General features: G+C 37.0%; 1 protein-coding gene across 4 annotated transcripts in view; it reads left to right on the forward strand.

The window, feature by feature from the left end:
• The window catches only part of agpat3 (1-acylglycerol-3-phosphate O-acyltransferase 3), a 29,894-nt gene continuing 9,308 nt past the window's right edge, over positions 1-20,586 (forward strand). Inside the window, exons 1-5 of one of the 4 annotated variants that reach the window (XM_051892486.1) lie at positions 10-214; positions 1,694-1,800; positions 16,774-16,832; positions 17,082-17,317; positions 19,500-19,669. In XM_051892486.1, coding sequence (XP_051748446.1) covers positions 17,140-17,317; positions 19,500-19,669 — 348 coding nt within the window. In that variant the 5' untranslated portion in view covers positions 10-214; positions 1,694-1,800; positions 16,774-16,832; positions 17,082-17,139. Of the gene's footprint in view, positions 215-1,693; positions 1,801-13,809; positions 14,040-16,508; positions 16,674-16,773; positions 16,833-17,081; positions 17,318-19,499; positions 19,670-20,586 lie in introns of those variants that run through there. The other 3 variants (XM_051892483.1, XM_051892485.1, XM_051892484.1) reach the window with 3 other exon arrangements.

Below are 20,586 nucleotides of genomic sequence, written 5' to 3' on the forward strand. Positions count from 1 at the left end.
ATGAGCAGACTAATCGGACAGGAAGTCCCATGGTTAGATGCAATGTGTGTGTTGTGCGTGGATAGATAACGACATACGGACACAAAGAGTAGCGATCATCTGAGGTGCACCCCAGAAGCTTAGACACCGGTTTCTGGCAGCATTATCACATTGCATCGCATTAAACGGAAGAGCACGAATCCTCCACGCAGATCCACTGATGACATTTAAGCAGGTAATGCACGCGCATGATGATGATGACTGTTCTCTAAACCCGATTAATTACCATCCTGACACTGCTATTATTAATCTTGACAGGCAGATGCATGCGTCCAGTGCACAGTCCCGTGCATTATCCCTTTATTTTATTATTTTGCATTTGTATTGTAATGCATTTTTGATATTAGATATGTGCGCACGGGCTCGTGCGAGCGCTCGAGGTGCTCCCTGTGCTGCAGTGGCCAGTTTATAGGAACAGCATGTTTACTAAGCTTACTGCTTGGTAACCAATGCAAGGCAGTTTGACAGCGCAGGGAACACCCGTTTAAGATAGACATTTTTCCCCATTTGCATTATGTGGTGTCTATTTAGTTCATGCAGCAATGATTTGCATTTTAATGGCTTCAGATTCGTTGAAGATAAGTGGTGTCTATGTGGTGTTGCCGTGTGTCATTCTCTTTCTCAACCTGCGTGCGCGTCATTGTCGTGCGATTATCGGGGTTACTAGAGTTCAGATGCAGTGCTGGGCTTTTGCCTTCAGTTTAGTTGCTGAGTGGGTTTTACTCATGCACAGTAATTTACATTAGTCATGTTTTTATATAATTCCGGCGCATGTGTAACTGCATTTTCGTCTTTAATATGTCTTACTAATTGTTCCTATTTTATTGGTGGTTGTTTAATTTTGTCTGTAATATCTAAACGTTTTTTTTTATTATTATTATCATTCAGAACCAGAACCCGTTTCATTAAAAAAATACCAGAATTTCTTTGACGTTCAGATATGTTATTGGTAGAGCTGCACGATTCTGGATAAATTGAGAATCATTATTTAAAACAAAAAATGTAAATCACGATTTTCCCACAATTCTGAACAGACAACTTAACGACAACCAAAAACAAGTAATTTAATAGAGGTTTTGACAAAATGTTAAAGGGATAGTTCACCCAAAAATGAAAATTTGATGTTTATCTGCTTACTCCCAGGGCATCCAAGATGTAGGTGACTTTATTTCTTCAGTAGAACACAAATGATGATTTTTAACTCCAACCGTTGCGGTCTGTCTGTCGTATAATGCATGGCAATGGGAACTCCATCTATAAGAGTAAAAAAAAGCATGCACAGACAAATCCAAACGAAACCCCGCGGCTCGTGACGACACATTGATGTCCTAAGACACGAAACGATCGGTTTGTGTGAGAAACCGAACAGTATTTATATCATTTTTTTACCTCTAATACACCACTATGTCCAACTGCCTTGAGCATCCGGTGTGTGAGGTCTGAATGCACTCTGACAGCAGACGTGCTTATTGACGGATACGCGAGAGAAATCACTTCCATCATCAGAGCGCGTTTTCAGACCTCACACACCGGATATGCTGTTCGGTTTCTCGCACAAAACCGATCGTTTCGTGTCTTAGGACATCAATGTGTCGTCACGAGCCGCAGGGTTTAATTTGGATTTGTCTGTGCATGTTTTTTTTTACTCTTATAGATGAAGTTCCCATTGTCATGCATTATACGACTGACAGACCGCAACGGTTGGAGTTAAAAATCATCTACTAAAGAAACAAAGTCACCTACATCTTGGATGCCCTGGGGGTAAGCAGATAAACATCAAATTTTTTTTTTTGGGTGAACTATCCCTTTAATTGCTGCAGTCTATTTAAAAATGTTTAATTAATTTGAATTAATTATTTTTTTAAAATACTGACTCACTCATAAATACTTGTTTCATTACTGGATGAATCAGCGTTTTTTTTAATGACTCTCTGAATGATTCATTGACGTGTTTGACTTGAAGCGGTGCTGCGCAGACCGATCGGTGTATGACATCAAAGTACCGCGAGAGCGATTCGAAAGCATACAGAGCCGTCTGCTCTCTAATCGCTCTCACGGTACTTTGATGTCATACACAGATCAGTCTGCGCAGCGCCGCTTCAAGTCAAACACACCTATTTTTTAACAGTCACTTGTCGCCATCTACTGTTTTAATGATGTATTGATACAATCGTTATTTGAAGCGTTACTTTCAAATGGTGATTTACTTTTATTTTGATCGCTACTGTAGACATCAGTGTTTATATCTGAACTATAAACTTTTGTCCTAGTTCTTCTGTGATCATTTGAATATTTGTAACAGAAATAACCATACTGTGATGTTGAAAAGACTGTTTTGAAGCTGTTTCATACCTGTACCTAAAAACTGCTCTTTCTGTGGGTCTGCGGCAGTGCTAACACAGATCTGAATGTTTCTGTGTAATTTTGATAAAGGTTTAATAGACAGAGGAGAATTGCTGTCATTTAGGAATAAGATTGCATGGGTTTTTGAATCGAGATCATGATTTTTTATTTTTTTTTAATGATTAATCCTGCAGCTCTAGTTAATGGTTCTCGATCATGAATTACCGTACTTTGCCCATTTAACAGGGAATGTTCTCTCAGAACAGTTCTCAGGTTCTCTCAGAAGAACATTCTTCCAGTAACATTAAAGCCGCCATGAAATCAAAATTGACCATTCTTATTTTTTTATTTTTATTTTTTACAGAATGTTGCAGTGCTTATTATAAATGGTTTATCCGTGCACGTCATATATAATATATATATATATATATATATATATATATATATATATATATATATATAATGTATGTATATATATATATATATATATATATAGCAATACCCAACTTCTTATGATCTAATCAATTCCCGAAAGATGAAGTAAAACCCACCATAAATTTTCTAATCCCATAAGCCGTTTCACTAGGATATACATCACAATAGAGAAGAAAAGACTACCGCAACTTCTGTTTCATGCTAGCTTTAATAGAATGTTTGTTAAGTTATCTGGTCTTTAAAAACGTTAGCACAAAACATTATTTATACATCATTCATGGAACATATTTTTTTCCTGGAATGTTTTAGTTGGAAGTTTCTCTAATGTTTTTAAATGTTACAACTTGTTTCAGAATGCTCAGAGAACATTCAAAAGTAACATTTTTACAACTTAATGGGAACATTATCAAAACGTTCTTAGTAGAGATGCACCGATCGATCGGCCAGGGATCGGAATCGGCAGAATTTTTCTCATGATCGGCCCGGATCGGTGATCGGCCGATCAGTCTCACTTCTTACCGATTTCGAGCCGATCCGTTTTGTTACCAGCGGCACAGGCAATAACGTCAGCTGCGCGTTCTCGCTCTCTTCTCTCCGACGGCAAAGTGACACACACCCGCGCGGGTGGAGGCGTCCTCTCTCTCTCACTCACTCGTCTCATTCGCTCCGGTTAAATAGTGCTTGTATTGCCTATAATTTTAGTAATTCCCGCAGGTTTCGCGCTCACACCAAAAGCGCGCGCACTACTGATCTATATTAGTGGAGCAGACAAGCCACGCTCAGTCTCAAACAGAGACAGAAGTCAAACAGAGTCACAAGTACCAAAATGAGTGGCTTACTGCGCTTAAACGGTCAAATACATACAAAATTTGTCAAAATGCTCGTCTTGGCGATTATTCAGATAAACACAGTCAGTTTTGGATCGTTATAGTTGCTGCTGTCTGTCATGTTATTTAAAGAACAAAAGACAAAGAAAATCACTTTCTGCTCTTGACTGAATACGTTTTATAACTTTAATGGTAGGAATAAATCTGTATTTAATATTTACAATAAAGAATACAGAAATTAAGGTAACCAATGTAAAATAACACTGGATGTGTTATTTTACATTTGATTACTTTAATTTCTGTAGTATTTCTTACCTGAATAAAAACCTGCTTAACCTGAAAAACTTAGTTTTATAGCTCTTTATTCTATTGCATTTATTTGTGCTGTTGTTTGCAATTTTTTTTATTTGTTCTTATTTTATTACAGACTTTTTACTCTTTTTTTTTTTTTTTTTTTTTTTTGTATGAAAATAAAACTTTGCGTTGAAGAAAGTCAATTTTCTTTTCTTTTCCTTTCAAAAGTCTTTTTAGTCAATTAAAAAATACAGCACAACCAGTGTAGCTGATTTCCAAACGAATTAAGGTGCGGGCAAAAAATGGTCCATTGTCTGTTGCCAATAGTGTAGCAATGTATGAAGCACAGCTCACACAGAAGTCACTTTCAAACCAAGCAGCTTTCTGTTGATCATTGCAGCAAATTAACTTGGTCAACATGAACCTGTTGCAAAATCTGCATGGGGAAATCATTTGCCCTCACGCAAAACTCCAGATCGTTTGGATCTCTATGGTAGTGACTGGATTTCTCCCATGAAAATTTGCTGAATAATGGCAAATGTGACCGTACCTTGACTCTTAAGCCACCCGTTCACTACATAACTTTAAAAGTCGTCAGATTTCGGCTCTTTTCACACTACACAACTGTCTGTTGTCGCCAATGTCAATTCCGGTCAAAACACGTTTCACAAGACAGGACTTGGATTGCAAACGGATCGAGCATCTTGTCTCAACATCGCTTCTCCCAGATTGTTTCTTTGGCAATTCAAACAAAGCGAACACCACTCACTTGCAGAGCACCAATTTGCCTCAATTTCAGGCATTTGGCAGGCGATCTCCATTGTCAGCAAGTGGAAAATCAGGGCTAAAATCATGTAGTCTGTTGAAGGTGTTATGAACCTGTTTGGTTTCAGTGAATCACAAGTACATGTGAATCAGTCAGAGCAGTTCTTGAATTAATTACTGAAATGTACACAAATGCTTTCATTAGGTCTAATTTGAAATGAACCAAAGAAAAGTTAGTTATTTTGAAATTCTTGTGACACTGACTACTAGTATTTCACAATTGACAATTGTGTAATTAATTGTACACATCATGAGTTTGTTATCAGTGGCGTTTAAAAAACATACATGAATGAATGAATGATTTGTTTTTTAATTTATTGTTAGGGCTAATTATTGAATTGCAAAAGTACTACAAAAAATGTTAATGGAACCGTTTGATTTTTTTCCATCCCTATGTTTTACTAAGTGTAATTATTTTATACAGAAGTCTTAATCTAGACCTGTCATTCTTTGCCAGCCATATGGAACATGCAAAATATTTTCTAATCCTCTTTTATTACAGCGTGACTGCAGCACTCTTGACAGGCTTGTGACATTTCTTTAATTATCACGTTGAAGTGGGTAAACACAGCATTGTTTGCCATTTACATTCATGTACTCTGATGGCTTGTCTGTAATATTGCTGCTGCGTGAGATCCTGCAGTAATCATCACTCCAAAGCTGTGCAGCAGTAATGAATTGGCTCAGAATATGAGATGTAATTGAATCAATTATGCATGATGCTCATTTTGACCAGGTTCAGTTAGAAAGTACATGTGAAAAGTTGTTTCCAATAATATCGTGGTACTTTTTTAATGTTTTACTACATTTTGTTTATTTCAGAACAACATGTAGTTACCTACCATGTTTTTAAGTAGAATATATATTATTCTTTTGTCACAATGACACTGCTCTGTTACTGCATTACACACAGCCTTTCTAACCTTACCTTTAATCCGATACAGCTTGTTAATTAAACCTAACACTATTACTTTGCACCTGAGGTAGATAACAGCAACCCCATCCACCGCCTTGATTGGGGGCATGTAGTCACATTGTTGTTGAGAAACTTCGTTTATCTTGATAAGAATGTGGGTCAGAGGTTTTTAGCAGTGAAGCCTTGGCGTTATCCTCTTAACAGCTCTCTGCTTCCTTTGGACAGCAAACAGAGCATATTTATCTTCTTGCTTGTGAAAAGGGCTTGAATGGCATTTATCAAATGTTTTGATTTAGTTTGTTTCAGACACAGGAGTTTGTTCGCTAATCTGTTTCGGGCTAGTCAATTCTGGGAGGTTTGAGATGCAAAGGAAGTAGTATTTAAGGATAGAAACAGTATCAATTGGTGTCATCTAACGCTGTAAGTGGATCAGTGGTGAAAATAATGTGAATGCTAAATGCCATTTTTACTTCAGTTGTGTGTTCAATATAAAGATCCAGGGTTTCAAAATCAGGGCCTGAATTATGGTGCAGGATTACGCATGATTTTACACTTTTACACAAGCTTGAAGCTTATAATGTGAGAAATTCCTGCAAAAATTAATTCATTATAGCAGTGTAGGTTGAATGAGTATATTAATTCACACTGATTAATAGCGTGAATCAGCGCTACTGCGCCCTGCACTTTTTCATTTTTAGTTAAAACTCAATTCAGTGTTAGAAATCAAACTTCCTGGTGCCGTTGTATGTAGAGTAAGCACAAACTTGGGTCCAAATTGTATGCTTTTACATTTCTGTAAGTATCTTCCTAACAATATTATTATGATTCAGCACTTAACTGAATAAATATCATAAATAAAAAGGAGCATAAAAGTGTAAACTTCTAAGGCACTCTGTAAATCTACTTAAATATCTAATGCAGAAACTCAAATAACATATGTTGAATGAACAAACATTTAGGTGAGATAATTGTAATTTAACCTCCCCTTCAAATTAAAAAAAATCTCCCCATAAGAATCACCTAAAGTGTGGGGGGAAATTAATTTCAGGACTTGCAAATGTTATTGAATTGCTGCTGCATTGTACACAATGTTGGAAAGGCTAGGGCTGAGGTTGTTAAAGAGTTAGTTCACACAAAAATGAAACCTCTCTCATTATTTACTCACCCCCATGTCGTTCCAAACCGCTAAGACATTTGTTCATCTTCAGAACACAAATTAAGATCTTTTTGATGAAATCTGAGAGATTTCTCAGATTGTGTCTCTTCCGAAAATTTAGACTAAACCGCTCAATTCATATGGGTTCATTTTACAATCTCTTTATGAACTTTTTGAAGCATCAAAGTGGTAGTTGCGGGACAGAAATCTCTCAGATTTCATCAAAAAGATCTTCATTTGTATCGAAGATGAATGAATGTCTTACGAGTTTGGAAGTGAGTAATTAATGACAGAATTTTCATTTTTGTGTGAACTATCCCTTTAATGTGCTGAGTTGAGGTCGGGAGGGAAGGGAAAACCAGGTTGTACAGTACAGATAAAAGGGGTTTGTACAGTAACTTGTGTCCAAACACAACTTTTGAGTTTGCTACCTAAAAGTGGTCTGCTCTTCTACCAGCTGTGTACAATAGTGATGTCATTTCCTCTTCTTAAGATCGGTGATTCGCATGAGCAGTTCTCCGGTGTCACCTGAAACTTGAATGAATAAAAGATTATACATGGATGCCCAAATTGTCCACAGTTGTAATTCCATCACATTAATATATTGGTTTGTATTAAAAACAACAAACACAATTGAATGGATTCTATCAGTTATCCCTGATAAATAGAGCACAAAAGAAGAGTTCTTATTCATTTTATCAAAAGAAAGTGTTTGTCATGATGACTGACTCTATTCAGTAATTCCCAGTGCATTATGGGATTTGTAGTTCGTTCATTCATGTTAAGATATTAAGTACCAGGTTTGTTCCTAAGAAGGGCAGACACTGTGGTTTGTTGTTGTTCAGGGAGCCTATGCAAATATTATGCACGTCATCTTTATAAAAAAAAAAAAAGAAAGAAAAAAAAAAAGCATTCTAGCATGACTGGAATTCACTGAATGGCCTTTTTTTGAAGAATTCACTTCATTTCAGTTGTTAGCCACTTTGGCTGACCAAGTGGTTTCCAAAGTATGTGTACGCATGGTCAGGTAACATTAAAAAAAACTAAATGTTGGTGCTAATTGGCATATGTTTTTGTGCTTACAAGGTTTATGTGTGTGACCCCTGGTGTTCTAGGAATAAAAGCACACTCTGCACTGGCCATCTGAGAATTATTGACCACTGAGTCCCTTAATATGATTATGATGAAGTTTATTCTGGAAAAGCTAGGGACTTCACCAAAGCACCAGCCCTGCCTGTTGTTAACATTATGTACTTTTGCAATGAGTCTTGAGTCTGTGAAAACATGCTGAGACACAGTAGCAAAGTTAAGCAACATTTGTCTGTGATGTCTTTGAGTCAATATCTGATGGGAGCTCTGGCAAAGAAAGAAAGAAATGTACAAAAGAAAGTTTCTCAGCCTCATAAAGTTTGGGGAAATGCAATAAACTTTTGGAATTTGGAATGATTAATGTCTTAGTTTGTCCAATACAAAGATCATTTTGGAAACTGTTTCTGAAATATTTTTAAAACTTTAAAAAAAAAATGGCAAATGGAAATGTTTTACTGTGGCACGATAACTTTTTGGCTAATGTTTTTTGAGAATATGTTAAAGGGGTGGTATAAAGCCACTTTTACAAGATGTAAAATAAATCTCTGATGTCTCCAGAGTGTGTGTGTGAAGTTTTAGCTCAAAATACTCCACAGATAATTTTTTATAGCATGTTAAATTTGTCACACTTTGAGGGTGAGCAAAAACGCTCCGTTTGTGTGTGTGTCCCTTTAAATGCAAATGAGCTGCTGCTCTCAAAAGGGGGCGGAGTTTCGGGAGCTGTGTTAGCACTTAGCAGCGCCTCACATTACCTCACGCAGACTCACTGAAAATGTCAGAAACTGTTCAGACTTTGATGTTCAAAATGGAGTCGGACAGTGATGGAGAGACTCAAGAAGAAGTGACAACATGTAGAATGCAACAGGACATTTCTGAACGGTTAGTTGATGAATTTATGTAGCTGATGTGGAGTTAACTAACGTTATCTTAAAGTCATTGATTGCATATTCTGTCATGATAATCTATAAATCGCTCGTGTGGGAACTGTTGTAAGATGCTTACAGAGACAGAGAATATACTGCATGAAGATAGAACAGGTATAGTTTAGTTTAATTACGGTTATAACTTATCATTTTGTCATCTTGTTTTTATGATGTGCTGTTGCATTTGTGTTATGTACTGTATTGCAATAACATGGCCTCATCCCCTTTGTTGCGTGTCCTCGGGGGCAGGGTTTATGTGTGGTGTGGTGTGTGGTTGTGATGTCACCAACCCGGGAAGAAGCTCATTGTAGTCCCCACCAGCTGTTTGTTGTAGTCCTTAAACAGAGAAATCTTGTAAAGACAATATCTCTGTTTGCGTTGAACTTTCAGCGCTGTAACTTTGCAGATACTGTTTATGCTTTAACAGCAACATTACACACTAACTAAAGTTTAAAAAAGTAAAATCACAATGAACCACCCCTTTAATAATGTGCATTAAAAAAAACTCTACAATTGAATAGTGCATTATGAAATTGTGTCCCTATGTTGTAGGGTTCAAAATAATATCTTTGTAATATCTTCTGTGTTCTGCAGAAGAAAGAAATTCAAACAGATTTCAAACAACATGAGGATGAGTAAATAATTATAAATATTTTTTGGTCAACTATCCCTTTAAGTAAAAAGTGTCACAGGTAACCCTGCTCACCCCTGCTATTTCACCATTTGTTTAAATAATTATTAGAAGTGTTTGTTTGTTTGTTTGCATGTGTAAGACAAATACGATTACAGATTTAGACATCTTGACCTCAGTTGCAGTCCAGTAAGCTGCTTTGGTCTAATATGGCTCATAATGTATGGGTTGCTACACGCCTTATCAGGCAAAGTCTGTAAAAGATGTTGAAGAAGGCACTTTAGCACTGGTTGTGCACAGGATGTTGCACATTTAAGAATGCGTTGACACTTTTCCAGGGTTTTCTCTTTGAGTACAGTACAACAAAAGACCAACTCACAACACACAAACTATAATTACCACCAGTATCTCATTTTGATCCATTGATTACCAAAAAAACCTTTAACTTTCTGGCTTTCTCTGTCAGTACGGCTCTTTTCCTCCTTTCTGTCCTCATATTTCCCAGGTGGTCATCACATCAGAAAGGTGATTATTCTTTGTTCTCTTTTTCCCTGTGTACGGATGGCGGAGCACTATTTAAACCAAGACCAAGTCTTTCTTTTGAGAAACCTCCACAAATTCTTGGATGCAGTTATGCTGACCTTTCTCAAATTGGAAGAATTGAAGAATCTGAGTTTAATGCAGGTATACAGGGTTCACCGGTATAGTATAATCAAAGACAGCCGGACACAGAGATGAAAGCAGACAGAGGAAATGATGAGATAAAGCAAGCAAGAGAAGCAGAACGTATAAAAATGGAAGCACCAAAGGCTCTGTTGTGTGATGTGTAGGCCTGTGGCACATTGTGTTGTCCATTTCTGCCAGTAATGCAGTTATGCAGCCGTGGCTTTGGGCCACAACCTGCCTGATCGTCTTTGTCACCATCTCATCTAAACTGGACTCGGGGTCTGGTTAACCTTGGAAACCAAGAGCGAGTTCACAGATGTATAATAGGCCAAGTAGAAGCTTACCCACCATGATACAACACCCACAAGACACCAGAGCCACTACCAAAACATATCATGCCTCATTGTACAAGCTCATTTAAATGCTGAAGGGTGGGCTTGTCCCTAGAGGCTCCTCCTGGTGGCTGAAGGAAGTCACCACTGTCCTGTCCCACTTAGCTCAATCCCATCCATCCCAGCCTCGCTTGAGGTTGATGTAAATGCGATGTGACATATCCAGGGTGCTGGTCCAGAGTGCTAATCATTGGTAATCTAATCCAGAGGAGATTAGATAAGAGGAGGGAACACAGGATGCTGAGAACGGCTCTCTCTGGCTTAACAGAAGGCAGCCACTATATCCACATTATACTGCAAGATTGTCGAGTCTTGCTAAGGATTCGCTAACTGGAACTGTGTTTGGAATTTGGGATTGCAGTTGGTAACAACATCCAGTTGGAGTTGGAACGGAAGACTTTGCCAATTTTTCGTGCGCTGATGGTGTGGTTTTGAGTGGCACTGCCTTGTTTATGGGATCTAGTTTTGTTCCTGCTTGCATCATCATAAAAGTGCTGTCCTTCTGTGGGATTAGCATTAGCATGTGGCTGTGAAACCGATTCTGCCGCCTTGTTCAACTTTTTGAAAGGATTTCTGGGCTAAATATTTTCAGGAGCACTTTGTGCAGTTTCACTTATCTGTCTTCAAGCTTGTCGAGAACAGAACTGCTGGTCTGTCTTTGAACAAAACCGGAGGAGATCATTTCATAATTGCTCTGCTTTGAAGGCCCATCACCAGAAGTGAAGATGCTGAACCAGGGGGCTGTGATGATCTTCACAGGGGTCTGTGGGGCGTTAGTGGTCATGGCAGTGGCCTACTACGCCTACTGGTGAGTCCAGCTAATGGTTATCCAAAGTAACGGTGGATTGATTAGGCCACCTGCTGCTTACGTAAAGGGTTATTGGATTGGACACAGGGAAAGGTCAAGTAAGAGACTTCTTTCCTAAGTCTTTAATTTATTAGTTTGTAGTTACTTGCACGCCTGTCATATTTGTGGGTGTTTAGGGCACTCTGATGACCACCTGTTGCTCAGTTGTATCTAGAACAACTGAAAGGTCATGTGGAGTGTCTATTTTATCTTGGTTTCAACCTGTTTATCTGTATATTCTTTGTCCATATGACTTTAAAGCTTTTCAGAGAGTCAAACAGGCAGATTGCAAATTGTTTTATTAAATGTAGCCTATCCGAAAATTGAGCCACTGTGGAAGGTTACTTGCTATCTGAAGCACAATCTGACTTCTTCTTTTGTGTATATTTTGAGGCAGTGTTGCTCTGCGGTTTTTCATTTTTCTTTTGCACACCGTTAATTTATAAGCTTTGTAACCTTCTTTAGAGATACATTTTTGGCCATCTTGGAAAAAGATGGCCCCAGGCTGTCTACTGATGCAGGCCAGACAGCTGTTTCCTCCTAAGCTGGTTGATCCCTCCATCTCTAATCCCTCCACCCTATCTCTTTTTATATTGCTGTGTAGTCCTTTTGCTACAAAGTGAATGAGGAACCAGATATAAACTACAATGCATCTAGTTTATTTTTTGGCATGTGGCAGTAATCATCTAAAGTTAAGTGGTATCGTTACAGTATTTACAAAAAAAACTTTTAAAGAAATATTTTACCCAAAAATGTTATCATTTATGTTCGTTCTTCCAAAGAAAACAAAAGGAGTTGTTTGGCAGAATGTTAATGCTGTTTTTTTCCGTACAATGATAGTGAATCGGGAATAGGGGCAGTTGAACAAAGAAGTGCCTTTGATACACATTTTGGGAGCCTTCTGACACCATTGAAGAAGAAATGGGAGCATCTACATTTACATATATTCAAACATAATGCATCATGACATTCTGCACCAGGTTTGAGACAAAACTACGACTGAAAGAAGGAAGTTGTATGGACTCCCTATGATTCCCTCTTTTTCCCATTTCCTTTTATTGTATTGAAAAGTAAAGCGGCAGAACATTCCACATAACTCTTTAGGTGTTACATGTAGAAAAGTAAGTTTTCTTTGGATTTGTAAAGACATAAGACATAATGTTCATCCATCGTCTTGTCATTCAGAAAAGTGAGGCGAAATGGGCGAAGTGAGGTGAAATCTGACTCCTGCTGCTGATCTGTGCTGCAACTCTCATTCGGCATACACCAGTAACTGTTTCTCCGAGTATTGGCGTGATTGCAAATGTGCTACTTACTGATCTTATTGAAGTCCAATAAACAAGTTGATATTAAGTGACTTAACATTTTAGCCACAATACTGTCTGTTTTTGTTCTATTTCGTGAAAATAGTTTCAAACAAAGCCACACCAGAACTGCTGCACGTCTCCAAGCAACGGTGATTTTGAATGAATCTGCTGAATGAATGACTCGCATATTAAGATTTACCGCCACCCACCTACCGGTTTTATTTCATATTTACACTTTTTTACATTTACATATTTTCACTTGTTTTTACTTAAATAGCCAACTTTTAAAGTTTCATTTTTTACATATTTCTAAATTCAAAAAATTATATTTACTATGAAGCAGTCTATATAAATGTGTCTAAATAATACCACTTCAGATGGAGCTTCTGTGTCATTTCTGCAGTGCAAAGATGGATTTTTTTTTTTGTGATGATTTCTTTTGATTGGTAACAGTCTCATTGGGTGTTATTGTTCAAACTGAATTTATTGTTTAACATTTAAAAACAAATTTTCTATTTTAATTTAAGAAATTTATGAAATATGATGCATACATTTAATAAGTTTAGAAAAAAATGCTCTTATAATGGTAAAAATGCCCCTGGAAATTAATTTAAAGGGGAAAATAACGCTCTGTAATGGGAAAGTTAATGTCTGTTATTGCAACAGTGTTTGATTCTGTGAGTGAGCACATTAGTTAGGCTACTGCAGTTAAAAACCAAAGAGCGCCTCTTCATCTTAAAACATTGTGTAATCGCGCTTCTCCGTGCAAAACGCTGTCCCGACGAAGCCTTGATTCCTGCTCCACACATAAATTAAGGGTGTTTAACCTGGTTGCAAAAGACTCAAAAATGGGGTAATTCACACTTTGTCTTACTGAATAGTTGTTACTAATTTGTGTCTCGAAATAACGCTCTTCATCACTTTGGTTCAGAGTTCATACCCTTGGTTCAGTAGCACACACAGTGTGGCTGTTGTCTGTAGTGTTAATGGTCTCAGTTGGTGGCGAAAGCGGGGTTTCTTGTTAGCTGAGCAAGTACTCTGCTCCAACAAGTTGATCAGGTGATCCGTCAGATAGCACATACACACTCACCCTCACACACCCTGTGCAACTCTTTAACTGGCATGAGGTGTTTTGGCATTCAGGGCACTTTGCCATTCCCTTGTTCTCAAACGCGCACACACTTTGGTAAGATTCCAAAGTTTGCTTCAAGTTCGTGCAGTGGTGGCTAGGAGGACAGAGTTCAACTCTTTCCTTTCCCACCCTCTCTTTTTCCGTCTTTCAGTCAGTCTCTCTGTCTATACTAAAGTTACAGTTAACTTAGCACACTGCCCGTGGATCTTCATCTAAGGTTAGTGCTGTTTGTGTTCTGTTTGTCTTGGCTGATATACTGGTAGAGGAACCAAAGCTTTGAAGGTTTAAACTTTTACTCGCTGATCTCTAGCTGCCCTCGTGTTGTAACATGATTGTTTTGTGTTTGTTTGAAATGGCAGCACATAGATTTGGGAGATTTACTGTTTTGCAAAAGGCTAATTTACAGCCATCATTGACTAGATGACGGCTAGATGGTATTAGCTGTATTATTACATTTTCTGTAGAAATTGAGAGCTACTTGCCTGTAAAAACTTGACACAATACTAAGGTCTTCTGGGTGGTTGCCAGGGGCATTGGTATATGGTTTCTAGGTGGTCCATGATAACACCCAAATCTTGTTAAGATTTTTTTCTTCAGTGGAAAACCAGCCTCTGGTATTTAGTGTCAATACTAAATCAATATCTTAGGTCATGAACAAGTGACCTGGCTGATGAAATGAAACAAGTGCTGTCCATAGATTTAATAATTCAGTGTCAGTGTCAATGTAATTTGCCATCAATCTCATTATCTTCTTTTTTTTTTTTTTCTTTTAATGTTAATGCATCTAGTTCCTCCTTAGGGTGGGAAAACAATGTGGAAGCTTTTGCTGTTCATTTAGTAGAAATTCATAGTGGAATATACTGTATGTGCATAAAGGTACAAAATGGTGGTAGATTATAAATAACATAACCACTTCCCCCATGTTTTACTTGCTAATGTATCAGATGTTTTTGCTGCTATTGTATGATGCTCATTTTACTAATGTTTGCAGAATAAATACCATTTACCGTTTATTGCCTTATTGTTTAGGTCAGGCAGAAATGTGCAAAATTCTAAACATAAAATTGCTTCTTTTTCCCTCTTTTTTTTTTAATTTTTTATTAAACAGTGATTTGTTTAAAAAAAAAAAAAATTAGTCTCTCTTTAAATAAATTCTATTATAATTAACATTTTCTTAAGGATAAAAAAAATATCTCCGCTAAAGCTGTAAACTATATACAGGGAGCCCTTTCTTGCACATTACTATAATATTAAAGGTTACAATTAACAACAGAGCCCAAACTATTAAATTCAGTTGCTGTTTATTTTTAGATATAATAACCAACAGGATTTGCATTAACTTCTAAATCTAAGTATAAAAATTATTACTTTTCATTTTTTAAATATAATCATTTACACAGTTACTGTCATAAGTTGTTTTCATGACAAATTTATTTAAACATTAAATAATTAAGACATTACTAACAGGTAAAGTAAATTGAATATATAAGCTAATATAGTGCATATATTTAATGAAATGCTCCCCTCTAGAGTTCATTTCTCTAGTGAACTAACATGCTGTGGACACTAAATGACTTGCCTGAGGTAAATGTAATGCTACGTGAGATTATTCTCAAGCTGTTTTATTGATGTCTTTCCACGGTTGAAACACTGGTCTTCTTCTGCACTTTTTCCTTTTGTGGCGGTTAGCAAACGGCACTAGTGCTGTTGCATTACCGCGCACGTCCCCATCTGGATTGAAGTGTGAATTGCCTGTGACCGATTGTATTCTTTGTCTAACTGCATGAACCAAACCGTGACATCCGTACCGTACAGTTTGGGACGAATACATGTACCATTACACCCCTATATAATAGTGAAAAGTACCGACTGGCCACAAAATGCTTCGGATTGAGTTGAGAATCATTGCTTATCATTGTAAGGCATCATTCAAACTAGATCTTATGACTCTCCTAATCCACCATAACCTTTTTTTGCCTATTTGACAAAATACCATCAAACTTACAACAGACTGCGCTTGTCAAATAACATGGGCTGAAAGTATGGGCCATCGGGCAAAATGAGTGTAATAAATCCACACAACAGTTTTGCACTTTGTAATGATATTAGTTAGTGTAGTAGGACGGTTGAGCTAAACTTTGTTATCAGAGCAGACACATACTAACAAAGAAATTGATACTATTAATAGGGTCAGACAGGCCACCTGCAGGTTACGAGACGGGCAGTTGAAGTAGTTTGGCAACTTTATCCAGAGTATCAGTTAAACCTGGAACGAGCAGAGAGACTGGTTTCCTACACTGAGCTGCAATCCTCCCTTTTCATTTGGTTAAGCAGCGCTTTAAAAGATTATTTGGCAAATAAATTTGCTGAAACGCTTATTTTGTTGGAGTATTTGATATTAATCCAGTGCTTTCTCTTGCAGTTGTTGTCTTGTTATGGGATTAAGCGGTGCTGTAAGATAAAGCTTGATAAGCTTTCAAAATCGATTTAAAACTGGAGAACTTTAGATCCAATGATAGTGTTTGTGTGATTTGTTTCTTTGTGAGTTTAGAGTGGGATTTTTGTACATGACGTGACGTGTTATAAAAGAGTGAGAGAGAAAGTTGGGGGGGGGGGGCTGCAAAAACGAGGCAGTGTCAATGCATGCGAGAGAGGGAGAAATGGGAGGTGACTGGAATTCCTCCAATTGGGTGAGAGGGTGTGCATTTGCATGGGACATGTGTAGTGCAGTTGTACTGTATGTGCACACAGTGCTGCTGCATGTGGAATTTTTGGTGCCTAAGGGTTTGCGGTCTTGAACTTTCGCCTACTTTACGGTGGATATCTTCGTATCTTGGAACAGGATGTGGAAGTAAAAATAATCAGGACTAAATGTGTTGTCGATGACTGTTGTATTCATGACTGGGGCTGTCATGAATTCTCTAAATGCGCTCTCTTTCCTTTTCTCTCAGGTCGGTGGTACTAAGTGAAGGGCCGTGTAAAAGAGGGTTGTAGAGAAGAACCCACTGTGGTGAGTTAAACATCCATTCACAATATTGACTTAGAAATCTGAGATGATTAAACATATTAAACATGAGAGCGCAACTGGTTTGACTGGTACAAATTCTGAGTCTGTGATTCTAATGCAAATGCTAGTAATAATATTGATCAGTGCTGATTGTGAGTGTTATGTTGATATTTTTGTGCATAACTGTGCCTGCCTTCTTCTTATTATCTGAGTAAGTTTTAATTTGGTGTTTCTGTCTCTGTTGTCTTTCAGCGGTGTGTGTGGGTGTGTGTGAGTGAGTGAGTGTGTGTGTGGAAGGGGGCTCTCAGTCATGGGTGTGGTGGCGTGGCTGAAGAGCCTGTTCGTACTGCAGCTCTTGATTGGTTTTGTGTTTGTGGTGAGCGGCCTCATTATCAACTTCATCCAGCTCTGCACCTGTGTGCTGTGGCCCATCGACAAACAGCTGTACCGCAAGATCAACACCAGACTCTCCTACTCGCTATGGAGCCGTGAGTTGTTTTTGTCTCAACTGAATGTGCTGCACACTTTAACATTTGCATATGTTTTTATAGACTTGTGTTAATGAGAAGTTTTAGTTGCTTTTAATTGCATTTATTCTAAAGCTTAGGTACCCGTTACTGTAATATATAAAGCATTTGCAGATGGATATCACTTAAAGGGGCAGTATGCAATTTCTCTAAATTGTTATTGAACACTGTTGATATTTGAAAGCAGAAATAACACAACCTTGGTGTCTGTTTTCAGTTCCTGCTTACCCTAGTAAAAAAAAAAACCTATACCAAAATCTATTTAAAATACATCAAGTATACTTCAAATCCATTAACATATTTATTGACATATCACTTAAGACTTTATTGATACAAAATAATTAAACTTTATTTGGAGTATTTCTTTATTCCACAATGCACATTTCTTAATATAATATACCTAAAAAGTGTTTTAATGTCAATATTAATAAGGATTGTATGATCTTTGTATAATATCAGTCTTTAAATGCAAGATATTTAAAGTGTACTTAAAGTATACTTGCAAAAGTTCCACTTTAGCACAATCAAATATACTTACATGTTTAGTTGGACCTCAGCACTACTTCCGCACAATTAAAGTGCATTAAGTACAAAATTAGTTGTTCCAATTTAGCAGACTTTAAGTATACCAGTTTAGTATACCAAACGTACAATTGCGGAGTATTTATATTAAGTACATACATTTGTAAATGTATTTGCAGTATACTTGGCATAAAATAAATGTATTTCAAATACATTTTAGTATATACACTACCAGTCAAAAGTTTGGAAACATTACTATTTTTAATGTTTTTGAACGAAGTCTTATGCTCATTAAGGCTGCATTTATATTTTATAATAAATACAGAAAAAACAAACTTTTGACTGGTAGTGTATATTTTTTCACTAGGGTAGGTCTCTCAAGCGCTGGAAAGCTTTTCTTATATTAATGTGGACCGTAAAGCTCTTGCCTGATCATAACCCTTCTTTTTCCAGTGATATTCCTCTGATCTTTTCTGTTTTGTAATGTCTCTCAGCCATCTCTCTTTCTACAGTCTTCAAATCTCCATTTTGCTCACTCTCTGTCCTGATTGCTGATTGGCTACAAGTTTGTTGTGCTGCTCGATCTGATCCACTTTCAACAGCGTTTTTCAAAAATCGCTTGCTGCACTTTTATTGTTTTCTTTTTTTTAAACATTTGTCGTATCACTTTAGTATTATGAAAAGAAATTTAATGTTGCGTTTATTTACTTGCCTTAATGAGTTGTTCAGTGCAGGTTACTGGAGAAGGAGCTAATGCCATCATTCTTAAAATGCAAAATTTATGAGGCATTATGGTGTTTGTACGCACATGCACAGACTTCTGTACGTTTAGCAGGACTGGTCTTGCATGTTACGTGTATGAACGGTGTTGGGATAATGCATTACACACTTGAACACAAATTATATTTTAAATTAAAAAATTTCATTTACAAGACATGAATCCCATGCTTTTTGGTGTCAGAACAACTATTATCTAACATGGTAACTAATATCTACCTAGTATCTAACATATTAACACCTAGTATGAAAAGTAGGTCTTTTTAAACTTTTTATTTTATTTTTTATTGGTGATTTAAATTACTGTCCATTTATTTTTGTTTAATATGAAAAAGTTTCAATGTTTATTGGTAGAAAATATAACCACACCAATAAACTTTTAGATGTGTTTTCCAGCACTCAATTCAAATATATTTGCATTTACGTTTATTCATTTAGCAGACGCTTTTATCCAGAGCAGCTTACAAATGAGAATTATACAAGCAGAAGCAATTGATCCAAAGGAGGCAACAATTTGCATGCTGCTAGTCACGATATAAATCATTCTAATTGATCTGGCATCATAACACCTATTACATGTGTTTGACATGTTGAATAGTGACACTTTCGTCTTCTGTAGAGCTGCTTATAGTTGAATTGAGCTCATTTCTTTGATGGACTTTAAACAGTTATTGAACAAAACTGAATCAACTATGAACTGCCATTTTTAGAGCTGCTTTGCAGCAGAACTTGAATCTCATATTTGATGAAGTCTGCTAATTTTCCAGTTTATCGCTGTGTAAAGCTATTTTGAAACAGTCTATTGTATAAAGGTGACTTGACTTTTATACTACTTTCCTAACAGAGTTGGTGATGTTGTTGGAGTGGTGGTCTGGCACAGAGTGCACGCTGTACACCGATCAGGCCACAGTGGATAAGTTCGGCAAAGAGCATGTCATCATCATCCTCAACCACAACTATGAGATCGACTTCTTGTGTGGCTGGACCATGTGTGAGAGATACGGCGTACTGGGGGTGAGTCCTGACGAGCAGTGAAGATAGTATAACGCAGTGAGAAGTTGTGAAGGATGTAGTTATTTTAGTAGTATTTATGCTATTGTAGTATTTATTAATAATCTGAATTAGCTTCTATTCTTATATTTTCAGTTTTTGTCATTTTATTATATATTTGTATTTTTATTTCAATTGTAGTAAATTTTAGTATTTCAGCGTATTTTCTTTTCGTTAGTTGCCAAGTAGTGTTAATTTCGTTAACGAAAAGTACTACGAAAATTGTTCGTCAACAACCTTTTTTACCATGTCTAAGATGAGACGATGACGAGGCGACACCAAGGTCATTAAACGATAACTGTGACTATATTAACATACAATATCGTCGGCGATAAAAGACTAAAGTGTAGTTAAAGACTTTACCAAAAACTCTTTTTGTCCAAAAAAAAAAAAAAAAAGCTTCATGCTTGTGGTTGCGAGATGTCACAAGCTTAAATCTCCCAATCAGAACTTTACCCTTAAAAGGATACATTTTCTGCCTGGTGCAATCTGGCAACCATGCACATGCACTCTCTCTACACTGCTGAAGCGCTGCCAATGATCCGAAAACACAGACAAACAAATAAGCTGGAGTTTAGCGATCTCCATTGAGATATTCTAATTAAATGTTGGTTAGTCGGTCTGTCAAACCTTCTCAGTGATTAACTGTGAAAAATCCAAACATGGATCTGGTTGCTGAGTAAATGCACTTACACAACCTCTGTGTGACAATACAAATTCTTTTATGCTGCTGTTTTAATAGATGATAAAACATTAAAGTAATTTGGAATTATTGGAATTACTATTATGAATTTCAGAGAAGTTTCTTGTTTTACAAGTTTTCATAGTGTAGAGAGTGTGTTAATTTATATTATAAACAGCCTATAATAAATCAGGAAACT

This window comes from Ctenopharyngodon idella, chromosome 1 (genome assembly GCF_019924925.1).
Source record: "Ctenopharyngodon idella isolate HZGC_01 chromosome 1, HZGC01, whole genome shotgun sequence".
Taxonomy (NCBI): domain Eukaryota; kingdom Metazoa; phylum Chordata; class Actinopteri; order Cypriniformes; family Xenocyprididae; genus Ctenopharyngodon; species Ctenopharyngodon idella.